Source organism: Pelophylax lessonae (assembly GCF_965119305.1).
Source record: "Pelophylax lessonae genome assembly, chromosome: 2".
Lineage (NCBI taxonomy): Eukaryota > Metazoa > Chordata > Amphibia > Anura > Ranidae > Pelophylax > Pelophylax lessonae.
The window spans coordinates 406,729,844-406,748,452 of record NC_138769.1 but is presented as its reverse complement, the minus strand read 5'-3'; the positions used below and the strand labels follow the sequence as shown (position 1 = coordinate 406,748,452).

Below are 18,609 nucleotides of genomic sequence, written 5' to 3'. Positions count from 1 at the left end.
TTAAGCTTACCAGTCTTTAGAAATTGTGGCAACATTATGGAAAATGTTTAGCAAGTACAGAAAATTCCTGATTGATCTTGTCAGAAATGCAGTGTCATTGTCACATGTGAGATTAACTGAAAGCCTAAACAATGTTATTTCTCTTATCAATACCCACATACTGGAGATAAAAAAAAAAAAAAACAGACATGTTGGAAGCCCAGACTGGGTGGTAACTATGGCATCTTCCTTAGATACAGTGGGTGAGAAAGCATAGACACCCAGGGACTAGGGATGATCGAACTTTTTGCTGAAAAAGTTCGGAATTCGGCAACCAGAACCGACACCAAAATGCAATGGGACAGGAACTGGGCTTTAAAAGCCAGTGATTGGACCAGAACCATCAGTAAAAGCCAATTGAGGGGGCAGGAGAATGCTAGGAATGTGATTGGAGTGACTAGGGGGTCCAGAGGCCAATCAGTAGTGAATATGCCCCCCAGTATATAAGATAGCCCCGCCAAATCTCTAGCATTGTAATACAGGGATGTGGAAGAGAGTGGAAGCAGTTCTGTTACTCCTGCTTCAAAAGTGTGATTTAGCAATTATTAGTGTGAGGAAAGGGATATCTAGTGTAGTTAGGGTACTATTTTCCACTATAGTTAGATTCAATAATCTAGTTTCTGTAGGGAAAGTGTTAAGTGTCAGGGGGACCGTAGTGTAGTGTAGGGTGAACTGACTCTGACTGCTATGGCAGGGTGACCAAACCCTTCCATGTCAGGGTGACCGCCATAGAAAAAAGATTGTTTGTATTAGAATTGCAGTAGAGCAGGATAGTGGCTCCGCTACTTTTACACCTGGCCGTTTTTGTTGCAGGCGTTTATTGGGCTTTTTTGTGGACATCTTTGGAGGCAGGCATGACATCTGAACTTCTGTGTAGGGTTATATATACACACACACATGTATGTATATAAACACATACACATATATAGGTGTGAAAGTAGCAGAACCCTATGCCTGTGCGCTAATGAAATTATTTGCAGGCATAGGGCTCCGCTCCTATCACACCTATATGTGTGTATGTGTATAAATACATATATGTGTGTGTGTGTGTATATACCCCTATACAGAAGTTCAGATGTTATGCCTGCCTCCAAAGACGCCCAAAAAATGCCCCAAAAAAACCGCCTGCAACAACACACCTGGGCGTTTTTGTTGCAGGCGGTTTTTTGGGCATTTTTTGGGCGTCTTTGGAGGCAGGCATAACATCTGAACTTCTGTGTAGGGGTATATATACACACACACTTATATGTATTCATACACATACACACATATAGGTGTGATATGAGCGGAGCCCTATGCCTGCAAATAATTTCATTAGCGCGGGCATAGGGCTTCGCTCCTATCACACCTATATATGTGTATGTGTATAAATACATATAAGTGTGTGTGTGTATATATATATATATATATACCCCTACACAGAAGTTCAGATGTTATGCCTGCCTCCAAAGATGCCCAAAAAATGCCCAAAAAAAACGCCTGCAACAAAAACACCCAGGTGTGTTGTTGCAGGTGTTTTTTTGGGCATTTTTTGGGCGTCTTTGGAGGCAGGCATAACATCTGAACTTCTGTATAGGGGTATATATACACACACACACATACACACATATAGGTGTGATAGGAGCGGCGCTCTATGCCTGCAAATAATTTCATTAGCGCAGGCGTAGGGTTCTGCTACTTTCACACCTATATATGTGTATGTGTATATATGCATACATGTGTGTGTGTATATATACCCCTACACAGAAGTTCAGATGTCATGCCTGCCTCCAAAGACGTCCACAAAAAAAGCCCAATAAACGTCTGCAACAAAAACGGGCGGGTGTGAAAATAGTGGAGCCCTATGCCTGCTCTACTGCAATTCTAATACAAACTATCTTTTTTTTCTGGTTCTGGACATGCTACAGAGCTGAAACTTCACAGGTACACTTTTTAGACCCACCAGACACTAAATCCAAAGAAATCTCATTTTTTTTTCAATAATTTTTTCAATAATTGGCTCTCTATCAAAAACGACAATTTTTAAGAACTTTTATTGTGAGTGATTAATAGTCCCTGGGGCATGACCCAGAACCGTAGGCACTTTTTAGCGGCATTTATTTGGTTTTAGGGCTTCAAAATTGTGTTTTTTGATTACCGAAGTTCGGGTCCCATTGATTTCAATAGGGTTCTGAAATCCGGGCCGAACTTTCGGAAAGTTCGGGTGTTCTGGTCGAACCGAACTTTTCAAAAGTTCGATCATCCCTACCAGGGACATGTTATTCACAAGGTGGGCAGGTAACCTGAGCCGAATCTCTATATCTAAACCTTTCACCTAACCCTAATCTCAATCTAACCTCAAAATGTTTTTGTCATAATTTTACTAGCAATATTTGAATAAAAATAATTATAGATTGCTGGGGCTATTATCATTGAAAATACTTTAACTCTGATAAATGAATGCATGACAAGAATTCAAATCCTGACCACATCCTCTTTCTTTATCTTTTCCCGTTACTGTATTTCCTTTTATAAACCGTTTCAGACACCTTACTGGGGGTACATAAGCAATAGGGAACAGCATATTTTCTCTACTTTATTGTAACTTAAAGTGTTACTAAACCTAGGACACTGCATTCTGGTCTCCCACAGTACACAAAACATGGAAATGCAATTATTTTAGTAAATATAAACTGCTAAATACCTTATCTCATCAGCAGTATATAGTAGATTTTTTTACATCTATCAATGTTGGTTAAAGCTTTGAGGATGAGCTTTTATTCTGCTCTGACTATCCTGAGGCTGCAGGACCCCTTACCCTCTGTCTGGACAATGCTAATTGGCCCTGTGCTGATCACATGCACCCTCCTAAGAAAAAATAAAAACTCTCTAGCAATACAAACCAAACTGAGCATGTGCAGAGTGACTTCAAAGGCGCTGTCTTATCAGGAGAAGGATTGGGGACGGTGGAAGAAGGGGAGGATCAGAGAAGACAGGAACAACATGCCTTTTTACACATTTCAGAGGATTAACCCCTTAAGTACCACAGCCAGTATAACAAGCATGCTTTACTGCATATACACACTGCTTTTACTGTTGTAGGTTTAGCAACACTTTAACCACTTAACGCAAACTGACGTAGCCCTACGTCGGCTCACTTTAAGTGGTTGTACCAGGATGATGCCTCTAGCTAGAGGCATCATCCTGGTACCGTTGTTTAGAGCCGGTGGTCAGATTTCCAGCGGTAATGACCAAAGCAGCTCGGGAGCTGCTCAATCGTTACCCCGGAGTGTCCCCCCCTCCCGCCGCTTTTAGCCACAAAAAAAAAGTGTATGGAAGTTGCGCCGCCAATTAAATCACTGTTCAAACCACACGTGTGAGGTATCGCCGCGATCGCCAGAGCATGAGCAATAATTTTAAAAAAAGAGCTGCACTCTATCTCTAAACTGGTAAGGTTAAATATTTTTAAAGCGTCGCCTATGGAGATGTTTATTGACTGTAGTTTGTCGCCATTCCATGGGTGTGTGCAATTTTAAACCGTAACATGTTAGGTATGTATTTACTCGGCGTGATATCATCTTTCACAATATACACAAAAATGGGCTAAACTTACTGTTTAGTTTTTTTAAATGCAGTGAAATGTGATTTTTCGTAATTTTTCCAAAAAAAAATGACATTTGAAAGACCACTGCGCAACTACCGCGTGACAAAAAATATTGCAATGACCGCCATTTTATTCTCCAGAGTCTTTGCTAAAAAATATATATAATATTTGGGGGTTCTAAGTAGTTTTCTAGCAAAAAATACTGATTTAAACTTGTAAACAAAAAGTGTCAAAAATAGGCCTGGGGCTTAAGTGGTTAAGTGCTGGCCAGAAGCTGGTTATTTCTCTTTTGAATGTATTGGTAATAAAGGCAATTTAACTATTGTTAAAGGTAGTATGCTATGGGGGAGATTTACTAAAACTGGAGAGTTCAAAATCTGGTGCAACTCTACATAGAAACCAATCAGCCTTTAGGTTTTCTTGGCAAGTTAGTAGCTGATTGATTCCTATGCATGGCTGCACCAGATTCTGAGTGCTCCAGTTTTAGTAAATATCCCCCTATATGTGTCACCATGGTTAGGAGCAGCAGCACACCTTCATGTAAATGTCTTGATCCAGGGGGTAATAGCATGTACCTGTTCATCTAAGTAACAACTGAATCGGGTCAGTCCTTTTACTAATGAATCATTTATGTTTTTAGGATAACAGTTCAGGCTATATGGCTGCTGAGCAACTACAAGGATTAATTGCAGCAATCACTAAAGTTTCAATTGAACTACACAAGAGACTGCGGACTGTTTTTTTGGAGACGTCTCGGCGCTGTCACTACATATTTACACTTCGTGATCTTGCAAAAGTATTAAGGTAATAGAATTGGAAAGATGCTACAAGTGTTGCTTGAGTTGATTTAAAAGACCCATTAGCTAACTTCCATGAACCGTTATTGCTTTGTCAGCACTTTGTACCACTTGTAAAAGCTGTTTAAACCTGCACTAGGATGACATGTCAGGTAATTCTGTAATACATAAAGTTAAGTCCTGCCAACATCACTGAATAAAAAGGTCAGTCCTGTGGCTATGTGTGACAATTACTAGAGATGGCTGACTCAAGCTTGTCTATCTTATTCGGCTCAGAATTTCAGCATGATGATTAATAACAAGGATTTTGCGATGAACCTGCAGTTTCTGCCCTTATTAGTCTACATCTGTCCAAAATGTCCTTATATCATTTCAAAGCACTCAGCTTTTTCTGTGGAAATGATGAGCTCAGATTTATTTTCATGACACGATTTACGTAATTTTTCTTTATGAATCGTATTTCTTCATCATTTTTATGCTTTGGTAAAAGCATACAAAAAGCATATTGAGAAAAAAAAAACATATATTCCGTAGTTATATTTATATTTACGTTATTATAAATCTGGCTTAAAACTGTGTTTTAGGATAGGAATAAACTATTGAGAACAGTGTAGTTGGTTTAAGTGTAATGATGAGCACACATTCTTAGCCAGTAAAATGCCATGCTTAAATAACCGTTGTGAGCTTATTACTGTGGGGAAAAAAAATACTTTTTGTTGGGTTTCTCTTTTACTCTAATTTTTGCTCTTATTTTATTGGGTTTCTCTTCTTATATAACAGTAAGGCATGTGTATACTTTTTAAAAAGGGGCCTCATGAACCACACTCTCTCCTTACAGGCTGTGACTGATAGCAGCAAGAGCCAATGGCTCCCGCTGCTGCCACCATGGCCAGTAATGGGAGAGAGAGTGGAGGGAGCTCATGTAAATATAAGGGAGGTTGCAAACAGAAGGTTTTTTACTTGAAAGCATACAAGGCATGCGTTAGGTAAGAAACCTCCTGCCTTTAGATCCACTTTAAATAATATGATGTTGGCACTGAGGGGAACATTTTTATTTTTAAAACAAATGTCTAGTTTTAATTGCTATTTCCTAAAAAAAAAAAAAAAAACTAATTATAATGAAGCTTTATTTCTATTTTAACAATATATATAAGCACATTACCCCTTAGCTGCTATATGAATATCACAATTGATATAAACACTATAGATTCTAGACATATACTGCAAATATCTACTGTTTTAACCACTTCTGGACTGGAAGGATTTGCCCCCTTAATGACCAGGCCATTTTTTGTGATTTGGCACTGCATTATTTTAACTGACAATTGTGCGGTCGTGCGATGCTGTACCTAAATAAAATTAATGTCCTTTTTTTCTCCACAAATAGAGGTTTCTTTTGGTGGTATTTGATCACCTCTGCGATTTTTATTTTTTGCGCTATAAACAAAAACAGAGCGAAAATCCCGAAACTGTGAAATTCTTTTCACATTTTGCTATATACCATCCCCCCCCCAAAAAAAAATGTAAAAATCAATTTTTTTTTAACATTTTAGGCAAATTTGTTTTCTGCTACATAGTTTTGGTAAAAAAAAATCGCAAGAAGCGCAAAAGTTTGCACAAACGTTATCGCGCCTACTAACTATGGGAAAGATTTATGTAATTTTTATTGTTTTTTATTTTACTAGTAATGCCGGCGATCTGCGATTTTTAGCAGGACTGCGACATTGCAGTATCCCTAACTGACATTTTTGACACTTTTGGGGGGACCAGTGACATTACTACAGTAATCAATGCTAAAAATATGCTTTGTTACTGTAATAATGAGACTGGTAGGGAAGGGGTTAACACAGTGGGGGATCAAGGGGTTAAATGTAAGCATAGGGGAGTGTTTATAACTGTGGAGGGTGATGGGCTTTTGAAATGATCACAGAGACCTGTGTTCCTATATAGAAGGACCACAGGCACTCTGTGATCATTCCGGAGAGAAGAACGGTAAGCTGTGTTTACAATAGCTGACAGTTCTTCTCTCTCAGCGGGGAGCGATCGCGAGTGGCCGGCAGCAATCGGCCCAGTGAATCGGAGTCTCCGCTGCCGAGTGGGGGCGGGAGTCTGCCGACGGTGGCACACGCTCGCCCCCTAACAGCAGGCGTGCCACCAACGTAGGGCTACTTTGGTTTGCTCAAGAGGGCCAGCCTGCCGCAGTACAACTGCGGCGGGCGGTCGTTAAGTGGTTAATTGGCTGTCCAAATTAGATACCTGTATAGCGGTTGATTTACGAAAACTGAAAAGTGCAAAATTGTGTGCAGCTGTGCAGGGTATCCAATCAGCTTCTAACCTCAGCTTGTTCAGTTAAGCTTTGACAAAAAAATCGAAGTGAATTGGTTTGTTTGCAGAGCTGCACCAGATTTTGTACTCAACCCCAATGTCTTACAGTTCAGTCTAGAAATTATCCTAAAAGTGCAATGTGATCATTGCAGGATGTAACCTTTACCAGAAGAAAGTGTGTGCTACTTAACCACAAAAAAATCCCAACAAAAACAGACTCACCAAAAAGTCATGAACACTAAAATGAATAAACTAGTCAAAAAACTCCTGATTGTTAAACACGATATTGATATCCTTCCTCCTCGGGAAGGAGGAAGGATATCAATATTGTGCACTAAAATAAGAACAGCTTATTGTAATGAGAGGAGTTCACTACTACTATAACTCTGATCTTCCACATGTGCCTGCGTCCACCCCCTCTATGGGTGATGATGTCTGCGCAACGCATTTCATAAAAATGTACTTTGTCAGGCTGCTAATGATAAAGTTGATTGTGAGTCCTGATGAATTGTGTGAACTATAGGACACTGTAAACAGTAAAGTTAGCCCAATTTTTTTTGTAAAATGTGAAAGATGATGTTACACCGAGTAAATAGATACCTAACATGTCACGCTTTAAAATTGCGTCTGCCCGTGGAATGGCGGCAAACTACAGTGCTTAAAATTCTCCATAGGCGATGCTTTAAATGCATTTACAGGTTACCAGTTTAGAGTGGCACAGGAGGTCTGGTTCTAGAATTATTGCTTTCACTCTGACGTTCGCAAAAATACCTCATGTGTGGTGCGATCACTGTTTACATATGCGTGCAGGAGTAATGTATGCGTTAGCATTTGCGTTTATGCATGGTGGGACGGGAGATGCTTTAAATTTTTATTTATTTATTTTATACAAAAAATAATTTTGACACTTTTTATAAAAAAAAATTGTACAAACTTTGTTGCTATCACAAGGGATGAACAACATCCCTTGTGACAGCAGGGACCATGACAGGTCCTCTTTATGGAGAGATTTGGGGTCTATTAGACCTCAAATCTCTCCTCTGACCCCCCATGCAGCCGATCAGACCTGCATTGTGCATTGTGACCCTTGTGACTCCAAATCCCTATAGAAAATGTATTTTTTACATGAAAAGAGTATACAGGAAGACTAACATGTTTCAGCAAACCACCTTGATCACAGCACAATAATGAAGTGAGATACAGAGTATGTATAGTGCAAAAAACTCCACCTACCCAACAAGCAATCAGACAATTGTGCTAATTAAAAATACAAATTACCTAATTGGTAACCAGGCATAACAGTGAGAAAGCTTATGGACATGATATTAGGACAAGAAACAAAAAAGTTTTAAGAAATCAAACAACAAATGGAAAAAAATGGAAATATAAATACATATGTACAGTAAATATATAAAGGCAATAACATGTGTGAAAATATATGACCCCAATGTATACAAAAGAGCCCAAAAAAAATAAAGGGCAGTAAAAAGCATGGGGGAGGGGCTGTGCATTGTGCACCCCTGACCCTTGCATTCTGTACTTCTGATCCTTGCACTCTATACATTACACACTCCTAGTTCTTGTAGTCTGTGCGATAAAATTTCCTGCAATAGGCACTCCTGACCACATCACTCTGTGGATTACACACTCCTGAGCACTATACTCTGTGGGTTACCTACCCCTGACCCCTGCACTCTGTGTGTTTTTACAATCCTGACCCCTAAACCATATACAATACAATATGTTGTACATTTCAGACTCCTGACCCTTACACTGAGTACATTACATAAAGTTTGTTGTGCATTTCATACCCCGTACCCTTACACTCAGTACATTCTATACTCCTGACCACTGCAATCTTTATAAAAAAGTGTTGCTATATTGCTCATTACATACTCTAGACCAGCTTTTCTCAACCTTTTCAACACAGAGGAACCCTTGAAATAAATTTCTGGTCTTGGGGAACCCCTGCTAAAAATTTAAAATCTACAACTCATGATGACACATTAGTGTGACAGTCAGTGGGAAGAATGCTCCTTACTCTTGTCATCATTGGGAAGAATTACCCCCTTACAGACAGCTAAAAGGAACAATACTGTCATTGGGAACTCATCTGAGAGGCAGAAATTGCCCATTGCTCAAGGAACCCCTAGCAACCTCAGAATGAACCCTAGAGTTCCATGGAACCCTGGTTGAGAAACCCTGCTCTAGACAAAGGTATTTAATGTGTCAATAGTTGTTGGTGGCTAAGAAGTTATACATTTTAATGAAGTTGAGATTTTTTCTTTAAAAAAATAATTGTACTAATGTTTATGAGTGGTCTGTTAACTACTTTATGACCACCCGCGGCAGTTATACTGCAGCAGGCAGCCGCTCCTGCGCAAACCGCCGTAGGTATACGTCGGTCACACGCAGGGAGCTAGGGGGCAAGCGCGTGCTTGCCCCCTAGCTCCCTGCGCGTGACCCTGTGCTCCCGCCCCAGCTCATCAGCGGGGAAGCCGATGCATGGGGCAGGCGGCTTCCATTGCCGCCTGACACCCGCGATCGTTCCCTGCTGAGAGAGAAGAATGGTCAGCCGTTGTAAACACAGCTGACCATTCTCCCTGGAATGATCATAGAGCCCCTTCTATATAGGATCACAGGTCTCTATGGTCATTTCACAAGCCACGCCCCCCCACAGTTAGAATCACTCCTCTAGGCTCACATTTAACCCCTTGATCACCCACAATGTTAATCCCTTCCCTGCCAGTGTAATTTTTACAGTAAAAGTGTATATTTTTAGTACTGATTACTGTAGTAATGTCACTGGTCCCCCCAAAAGTGTCAAAAATTTCAGTTAGGGGACCGATCTGTCCGCCGCAATGTCGCAGTCCTGCTAAAAATCACAGATCGCCGCCATTACTAGTAAAAAAAAAAAAAAACAATAAAAATGACATAAATCTTTCCCGTAGTTAGTAGACGAGACAATTTATGCGCAAACCAATCAAAATACGCTTATTGCGATTTTTTTTTACCAAAAATATGTAGCAGAAAACAAATTGGCCTAAAATGTTAAACAATTTTGATTTTTACATTTTTTTGGGGAATGTTATATAGCAGAATGTGAAAAATATTGTTTTTTTTTTTCAGAATTGTTGCTCTTTTGTTTTTGTTTATAGCGCAAAAAATAAAAATCGCACAGGTGATCAAATACCGCCAAAAGAAATCTCTATTTGTGGGGAAAAAGGACATAAATTTTATTTAGGTATAGCGTCGCTCGACCGCGCAATTTTCCGTTAAAGTAACGCAGTGCCGTATCACAATATATGGCCTGGTCATTAAGGGGGCAAATCCTTCCGGTCCAGAAGTGGTTAAATATACAGTTGAAAGTGTTTTGTTATATCTGATAAAAAAAATCCTTTCATAAACCATGTCAACTTATAGCTTTCTGTGCTCAATGACTATGCTGCATTCTTATCAGTTACAGTTATCTCTGAGTACTACAGAACCCCACCTTCTATACTATTAAGAAGAGGAGAGGGAGAGGAGGAGGTTTCTGTAGTCCTGCTACAGTAGGCTGAGTGATCATTGTCACTCAAGGAAAAGAGATGTGTTACTGGGAGAATCACCAGGTGACATAAAAAAAAAACAATAAAATAAAAATTAAAAAAGTACATATAAGAACTGGCAAGCTGCAGTATACAGTAATTGTTTTTAAGTTAAGATGCACTTTAATTAGATTAGAGTTTCTTGCGTATGTGATGATTATATGATCTACAGGTATGTGAAAATGTAAGTACACATAGAAGTTGTTCGCTTTTTGGACATTTTAACAAGCAAACATTGGATCTTCCTTCAAACAGTTTCTAAAGATTAGAGTGATATATTTGAATAAAAGCACAAGGGAAATTTGCTCTTTCAACCCTTTATTTAACAAAATATCATTAAATGTAATGGTGTACTGTGGAAAAAGCAAGTACACTCTTGCTCTCAGAAGCTGGTATTGCCCCTTAGCAGAAATGACTTATTGTAAGCGTTTTTCACAATCAACCTACGGTTTTAAACAACTGCACCATGCTAAAAGACTTCAGTTGCACAATGTTTTGGACCTCCCTGCATAAACTGCCCCTTTCAAATCCCTCCACAACATTTCAATGTGATTCAAATCAGGCCAATCCTTAACACATTTCACATTTTTGAGTAATTTCTTTTTGGAATTTCTAGTGTGTCTCAAATGGTTATTGTGGTAAAAGATCTGTTTCCGGTTTACCTTTACCGTTCAGACACATGGCCTCACATTCCCAAAAAGCACAATTTGATATGATGCAGAATCCATAGTTGACTTGCTCTGACTGCGAGCAGCAAAGAAACCCCAAACCATATTATCATTACAACCTTTCTTCACAGTTGGTATGTGGTTCTTCTCCTGAAATGCTGTTTTTGGTCTGTGTCAAATATGTCTACTGTAACTGTTGCCAAACAATTTTGTCATTTGATTTGCCAATCCATAGCACATTCTTCCAGAAGGCCTGACCTACAGTGTATGTTAAATGGCAAACTGTACTCTTGCTGTTTTTTCCTTGCACATTTCCCATGCACGTAAGATTTGTGCAATCTGACTGAATATGAATGCACATTGCCACCAACTGTTGTAAGGGCCTACCTGCAGATCCTGTAATGCATTTTTGGGGTTCTTGGATACTTCTGTTAGCATCAGTCAGCTCTTGGTTTGAATTTACTGGGTCCAGCAGCCCTGGACAAAGTAGCAGTCACTGAAATCTACACCACTTTTAGGGTATTTTTCTTACAGTGCAATGATAGATTTTAAATATTCTGGCAATCTTTTAACCCCTTCGCGCTGATGGAATGCAAATATGCGGCCTTGGCTTCAAGGGTTGTACCAGGGTGATGGCTGCAGCTAGAGGCATCACTCCAGTTGTTTAGACTTGACAGTCGGCTTTCTTGAAATAACAACCAATGTGGCGAAAGAGCCGCTTGGTTGTTAGTACAAGGAGCAGGAGGGGACGCCCCCCGCCGCCTTCCGCGGCTTGCCCTGTCCACCGGTTTGCCGAAGACCTAAACAAAGCTGTATTCGGCTTTGATCGAGTCTCCGATGTAAAAACCCAGAAGCAATGTCATGACATCACTTCCAGTTACTGGAGCCCTAAAGGCGCCAGATTTAAAAATGAAATTTTTCAAAACAGCCAAACGTGGCGTTTTGAATGCTTTTAAGTGAAGAGGACAGGTTTGGGGTCTTTTAGACCCCAGATCCCTCTATAAAGAGTACCTGTCACTGCCTATTACTGTCACAAGCGAACATTTTTTTAAGGAACAGTGTTAAAATAAATTGTGAAAACAGACAAGAAAGGAGGCGCAAACGCCTAGTGCATTATCTTTCGACACCTTTAAAATGTTTATTAAAAGCCAAAAACATACTCTGAGGAAGGCAGCATGTCTCCCAAAATGCGTTAGTGGTCCTAGTACAGGGACGTGTCCTTTTCCACATAGGGGTGGATATGTGGTATGTGATTTACTCTTCATGGCTTGTGAGTATGTTTTGGGCTTTTTAATAAACTTTTAAAAGGTGTCGAAAGGTAATGCACTAGGTGTTTGCGCCTCCTTTCTTGTCTGTTTTTAGTCTTTTGAAGTTTCCCCACCTAAGGAGAGCGGCACGCCTACTATTCCCAACAGAGTGAGCGCTTGGGTTGTATAGTCATTAAAAAATAAATAAAATAAATAAGAAAAAAAAAATTAAAGCATCCTGTCCCTCTGTGTTTGTGCGCAGGGGCGAACGCATACGTAGGTCATGCTCGTTTATGTAAACGGAGTACAAACCACACATGTGAGGTATCCTCTGTAACTCTAAACTGGTAAGCATAACATTTTTAAACCGTCGCCTATGGAGATTTTTAAGCACCGTAGTTTGTCGCCATTCCACAAGTGTGCGCAATTTTAAAGCATGACATTTTAGGTATCTATTTACTTCGTGTAACATCATTTTTTACATTATACAAAAAAATTGAGCTAACTTTACTGTTTTTTTTTTTTTAATTCATGAAAGTGTATTTCTTAAAAAAAAATGGCATTTATGTCACACTGCGCAAATGCAGTGTGACATAAAATATTGCAATGATCTACATTTTATTCTCTAGAGTCTCTGCTAAAAAATATATATGATGTTTTGGGATTCTAAGTAATTTTCTAGCAAAAAATACTGATTTTAACTTGTAAGCAACAAATGTCAGAAAAAGGCTTAGGCATGAAGGGATTTAAATCTAATGGTAGACTTATAGTCACCGATTACCTTCTTTCTGAAAGCCTGAAAATGCTCTGTGATCTTTGCATGATGACACTACACACACCAATAGCAAAGAGAACACCAGACCCTAGATGTTTGAGATTTAAAAATAGACAAGTTCAGTATGCATACTGCCAGGGCTGGCCCAAGACATTGTGCTGCCTGGATCCGAGAATGAAATGCTGCCCCCCCCCAAAAAAAATTCACGCCCTCCAAGATGCCCCCACATTCTATAGGACTATGAAAGCAGTCAGAGGAGTGTGAGTGTGTACGGAGTGACAGCAGAAGCAGGACAGAGCAGTAGACACTGGGCAGATGAGCGCACCAGGCTTTCTACTGTCTATAGTGCCACAGTGCCCTGCAGGGCTGCGGGCATGGTACAGGAGAATGCAGGGCTGTAGGCATGGTACAGGAGAATGCAGTGCTGCGGGCATGGTACAGGAGAATGCAGTGCTGCGGGCATGGTACAGGAGAATGCAGTGCTGCGGGCATAGTACAGGAGAATGCAGGGCTGCGGGCATGGTACAGAAGAATGCGGAGCTGCAGGCATGGTACAGGAGAATGCAGTGCTGCGGGCATGGTACAGAAGAATGCGGGGCTGCAGGCATGGTACAGGAGAATGCGGGGCTGCGGGCATGGTACAGGAGAATGCGGGGCTGCAGGCATGGTACAGGAGAATGCAGGGCTGCGGGTATGGTACAGGAGAATGCGGGGCTGCGGGCATGGTACAGGAGAATGCGGGGCTGCAGACATGGTACAGGAGAATGCGGGGCTGCGGACATGGTACGGGAGAATGCGGGGCTGTGGGCATGGTACAGGAGAATGCAAGGCTGCGGGCATGGTACAGGAGAATGCGGGGCTGCAGGCATGGTACAGGAGACCTGCTCTGGAGACCTGCTCATTCCCGCCCTCCAGTGATGGCCCCCTCCCTTTCGCATTCTTTCTCCATTTGTGATAAAATACACAAATCATTCAAAGTCACTTCCCCCTGGGCTCCTCTCACTCATATTTTCCATAACCCGGCCTTTCCTCCTGGTGAGAACATAGCGGCATTTAAATGGTGGACTGACAAAGGCCTGTACAGAATTGGTCACTTTTTAGATAGCTCGGGTCCCATCACTTTCTCTCATTGTTCCACGAAGTTGAAGATGCCACCTGTCGAGAGATTCCGGCTGACTCAAATCTCGCACTTTCTCCACTCAATTAGGTCCAAATTTACTGAACCCCTGCGGGTAACGCCCTATGAACAGTGGTGTGCCAAAATTGTTGAAGTCAAAGGGGGAATCTCCCTCATCTACGCTCTTCTAAATGACGCAAGTACCAAACCTACCTACGTGCTCAAATGGGAGCAGGACCTCAAACTAGATTGGGACCTCTCTGAGTGGCACGCAAACGTTGGACGTTCTTTCCGGGGTATTCACAACATCGGTCTCATGGAAGCTAACCTTAAGGTTCTCATGAGATGGTACATGGTACCCGCTAGATTGGCCACCTCTCTAAGTGCCGCCTGGGACCCATGGTCCCACCAGGACCCATGGTAGGGCCGGCCCTGCATACTGCCTAAATAGGTTCTAATAATTGGCATCTAATCTAGAACACCTAATTGTAATTTCCATGGATTTAAAACAGTAGTAAAAGTATATGTGTATGTGTGTTTTATAAGTGACAAATCTGTATTTCCATTCATTTAGACTATTAGAATAAGTGCATCATTTTAATCGTATGTGCCATTTCTTCAGTTATATCACTTATATTTGTAAAAATCAAATGCATACAGCTTTATGTTGAAAATAATAAATATATATACATGCATTTAGCAAAGCAAACAGTAGCTAAATATGCCTTAAAGTATTGCATATTTTTATATTGTGGTGACATCACAGATGCTTATTCTGACTGGACACCACGAATTATATTTCCATACCCTTACTAGTTTAGGATCACATGTGATCATTTACAGTACATGTGATATTGTTACCAAAAGGAGATTTTGGTATAGGCTTGTATTGTCCGATAAATTCACAGGATTGGATCCTGCTGAGGAAAATAAACTTCCCTAGCAATATAGCTGTCTATTTGCTTTGTGAAAATAAAACATTATTACTTAGTTCACAAAGCATAAATTGTTGTTTAACGTTTCCTCCAGGCTCAACTATGGTTCCATGGAACAATAACAGAACAGGAAAATTTATGAGGCTCTAGAAACATTGTAATGTATAGAGATTATTTACAAGTTACTAAAATGTAAATGAGTACAAAGAGCTGGAAGCTCAAGACTGATTTGGAGCCAGCTATATTCATCATAAGAGCAATTATATGAACAATGCACTAAAGCACAAGGTCCTTAAAAAATGAAGAAGGACCATTTATCTTTGGCAAGGTGCCAATAACTGTATGTGATAATGCGAATGAAAACAGTGAAATGGACTAAGGGTTCACAAAACCTCTGATGTGGTAGGGTAATAGTAATGACAATAATACCCTCAAAAATATTCTAATATTAAAGTGTATGTGTGCCCAGACCATAGAAATTTAGGCTAGGTTTATACTATTGCGTTGCAGCAATGATCTCGTTACCATGAAACTTACTGCAAGGTATGTAAACATGCATTATGCATGTTGCTGCAATTCAGGGCTGAAACACACCTCTGCCATCAGGTGCACATTACAGCATTACCGCAATGCATGTAATACATGCTATGTGCTTCAACCCATTGCCATTCATTTTTAAAACATACTAAGGTAGCAGAACTACAACACACTTGCATTAGAGTGAACCACGCCATGCGGTAGTGCATTACCATGCGTGAAACAGGGCTGCTTAGGAAAACATACTGCATGTTTTTTGGTCCATTCCTGTACATCATATCATGTTCGACTCTGCCTAGCAGTACAATAATTTGTGTATTATCAGTTTTAACAGGGTTTTGTGCATAATAACGCATTAATACACAAATATACTGTACATATTTCTTGTTTTTAAATAGATAAATGTTTCAATGTTTAATCTACAGGAATATCTGCCTGTCTTTGGATGAAAAGACCACAGCTAAAAAGCTTCTGAAGCTTTGGAGACATGAATGTAATTGGGTTTATGGGCACAGAATGTCCAGTGCAGTGGATTATAACCGATATGTGCAAGAATTGACTACAGCAGCCCAGAAAGAGTTAATAAATGAAGAAGAGGTAAAGGAATATATACCATAATGTTATCAATGATGCTTTTAAAATTGTGTGGTATGGTAAAATTTCAGGGGCAAATAAATTATTTTTTTTTAATGATAGCATTCAGCATCTGATTGTTTATTTTTTTAATCAGATCCTGAAATTGGAATAGTAAAAATATTTTTTAGAAATGTTGTAATATGCTATGCAATCTGATTAGTACCAAATTTCAATTAATCTATGCCCAGCTCAAGATAAATACATCTTGAAAACTGACTAGAGAATTTAGGCATATCAGCAAAATTGTGATTGAAGGTTTATGTAATGGTGAAAACATAAGTCATCTTGAGGGAGGACATAAGGCTGTATGGTGGGTCAATTGATATCACGGATCTGACCTGATTAGAAAAATATTATAGCCCACTGACGTTTATATAAACAGTTACTATGGTCTTTGTTCATGACAAAATGGCATCAACATGCTAGTTGCTGGTTTTATAAACAGCACTTTGATTAATTATTGTGTTAGAATTCCTGTATCTCACTTTGAGAGCATGTTCATTCTTTGTTAAACTACCGGTATATAAAACATAGCATATCTTAGTGTCTTCCCAGTATTTATATTTTGTTCACCTTTAGAAGGATTTTTTCCTTGTTTAATAATGTTTTTTTTTTTTTCTTAGGAAAACTATAATACTGGTTTTATATATACTGTGTGTGTGTATGTGTATATATTTATATATTTTTTAAATTAAAATAATAAACATGTCATACCTACCTGCTCTGTGCAGTGGTTTATCACAGAGCAGCCCTGATCCTCCTCTTCTGAAGTCCGCCACTGTTGCTCTTGGCTCTTCCTCTTTGGCAAATGCCCACCATAGAAAACCACTTACTATGGGGGCACTCGTGCGGGCTTGATCCTGAGCTGCCCTGTCTGCATCCCTAGACACTGACAGGGCAGCTCGCCCTTGCCCTTCTATCACAGAATTTGTTTGACAGCAGAGGGAGGCAATGGCTCCTGCTGCTATCAATCTGCCCAATGAGGTAGGAGAAGTAGAGAGAGCTTTTGCTCTTGTACACAGCGTTGACATGAAAATGGGCTCAGATAAGTATAAGGTGGGGCTGGGGGGAATCTTCTGGCAAAGAAGGATTGTTTACCTAAAAGTGGAAGTAAACCCTCCTATCGTTTTCAGCCAAGGAAGCTGCCATCTTGGCCTCTGTTTAACCTTCAACTGCCATGATCCTGAACATGTGATCAGTTATCACACCAGCCATTGTATGGTTTGACAGTTTGGTTGAGAGCACAACCAATGTGACAGTTCTATTCCTGGCACATGCTGGGAATGTAACTGTTTTTTGCAACTGTTAAATTGATGGGTTTACTTCCGCTTTAATTTATACAATGCTATAAGGTAAAAAACCTTAAAGCGGAGCTCCACCCAAAAGTGTAGCTTCCGCTTTAAGTAGTCCTAACCCCCTGACATGCCACATTTGGCATGTCATATTTTTTGGGGGGGGGGGGGGGTGAGCGGGTACCTAGTTTTGACAGCGAGCAGAAGTTCTCCTCTCCCCCTCTCTCCCTGCAATCTTCTGGGACATGTCAGAGGTCCCAGAAGATTGCCGTCCAATCAAGACGCACAGCACAACTCACGCATGCGCAGTGCGTACCTAGCTGTGAAGCCGCAAGCTGTCACAGCCGGGTGCCCACACCAGTGATGCCGGCGCCGCCGAGACCAGAGGGAGAGGATCGAAGCTTCGGGCGGCCGCAACGCTGGACTGTGGGACAGGTGAGTGTGTGTTTATTAAAAGTCAGCAGCAACACTTTTCGTAGCTGCTGACTTTTAATAAACACAGAAAAGGCTGGAACTCCGCTTTAAGGCTTTAAAACCACTTTGAGGCAAGATTAGCTTTGGACTTATAAGGATGGATAATTGCTCTGGCAGACTGAACTAATAAACAACTGACTTCTTAAAAAAAGGTAAAAAGGTGACTAAACTATGTATATATTGGAACAACATGGACTTTTTATGCACACATATGTAAAATCCAAAAAAGTCTATTCAAAACAAAAAAATTTCACATCAATAAAACCATATAAGATCAAAAAGATGTAATCAAATAACTGACCAAACCACATGCTAACACTATCTAGGGTTAACTGGCGTCCCAGGACCCTAAGGTGATAGCCAAATAATTTGGACTGGTCAGAATAAATAATAGAAGCTTGACATGTTTTGCGAGTTTTGCTTCTTCAGAAGCTCATTCAATTATTCTAAATGGATAAAAATAACAACAGTAAGTACATTTTATAATATATAAACAATTTTTACTAATAGGTACACCACAAGTAAAAATACTGTGCTAGAGGTTCAAAGAGCCATGGCATGCAGGAGGGCCAAGAGCAAATGTGAGAGCGCACACAT

The 18,609-nt window shown here is 40.2% G+C and overlaps 1 protein-coding gene across 1 annotated transcript in view; it reads left to right on the top strand.

Moving 5' to 3' along the window:
• Positions 1–18,609, top strand: part of LOC309548132 (uncharacterized protein) — a 707,228-nt gene that overhangs the window by 318,382 nt on the left and 370,237 nt on the right. Inside the window, exons 61-62 of the mRNA XM_082248097.1 lie at positions 4,263–4,426; positions 16,036–16,207. Of these exons, the coding sequence (XP_082104223.1) occupies positions 4,263–4,426; positions 16,036–16,207 (336 nt within the window). The remainder of the gene's footprint in view (positions 1–4,262; positions 4,427–16,035; positions 16,208–18,609) is intronic.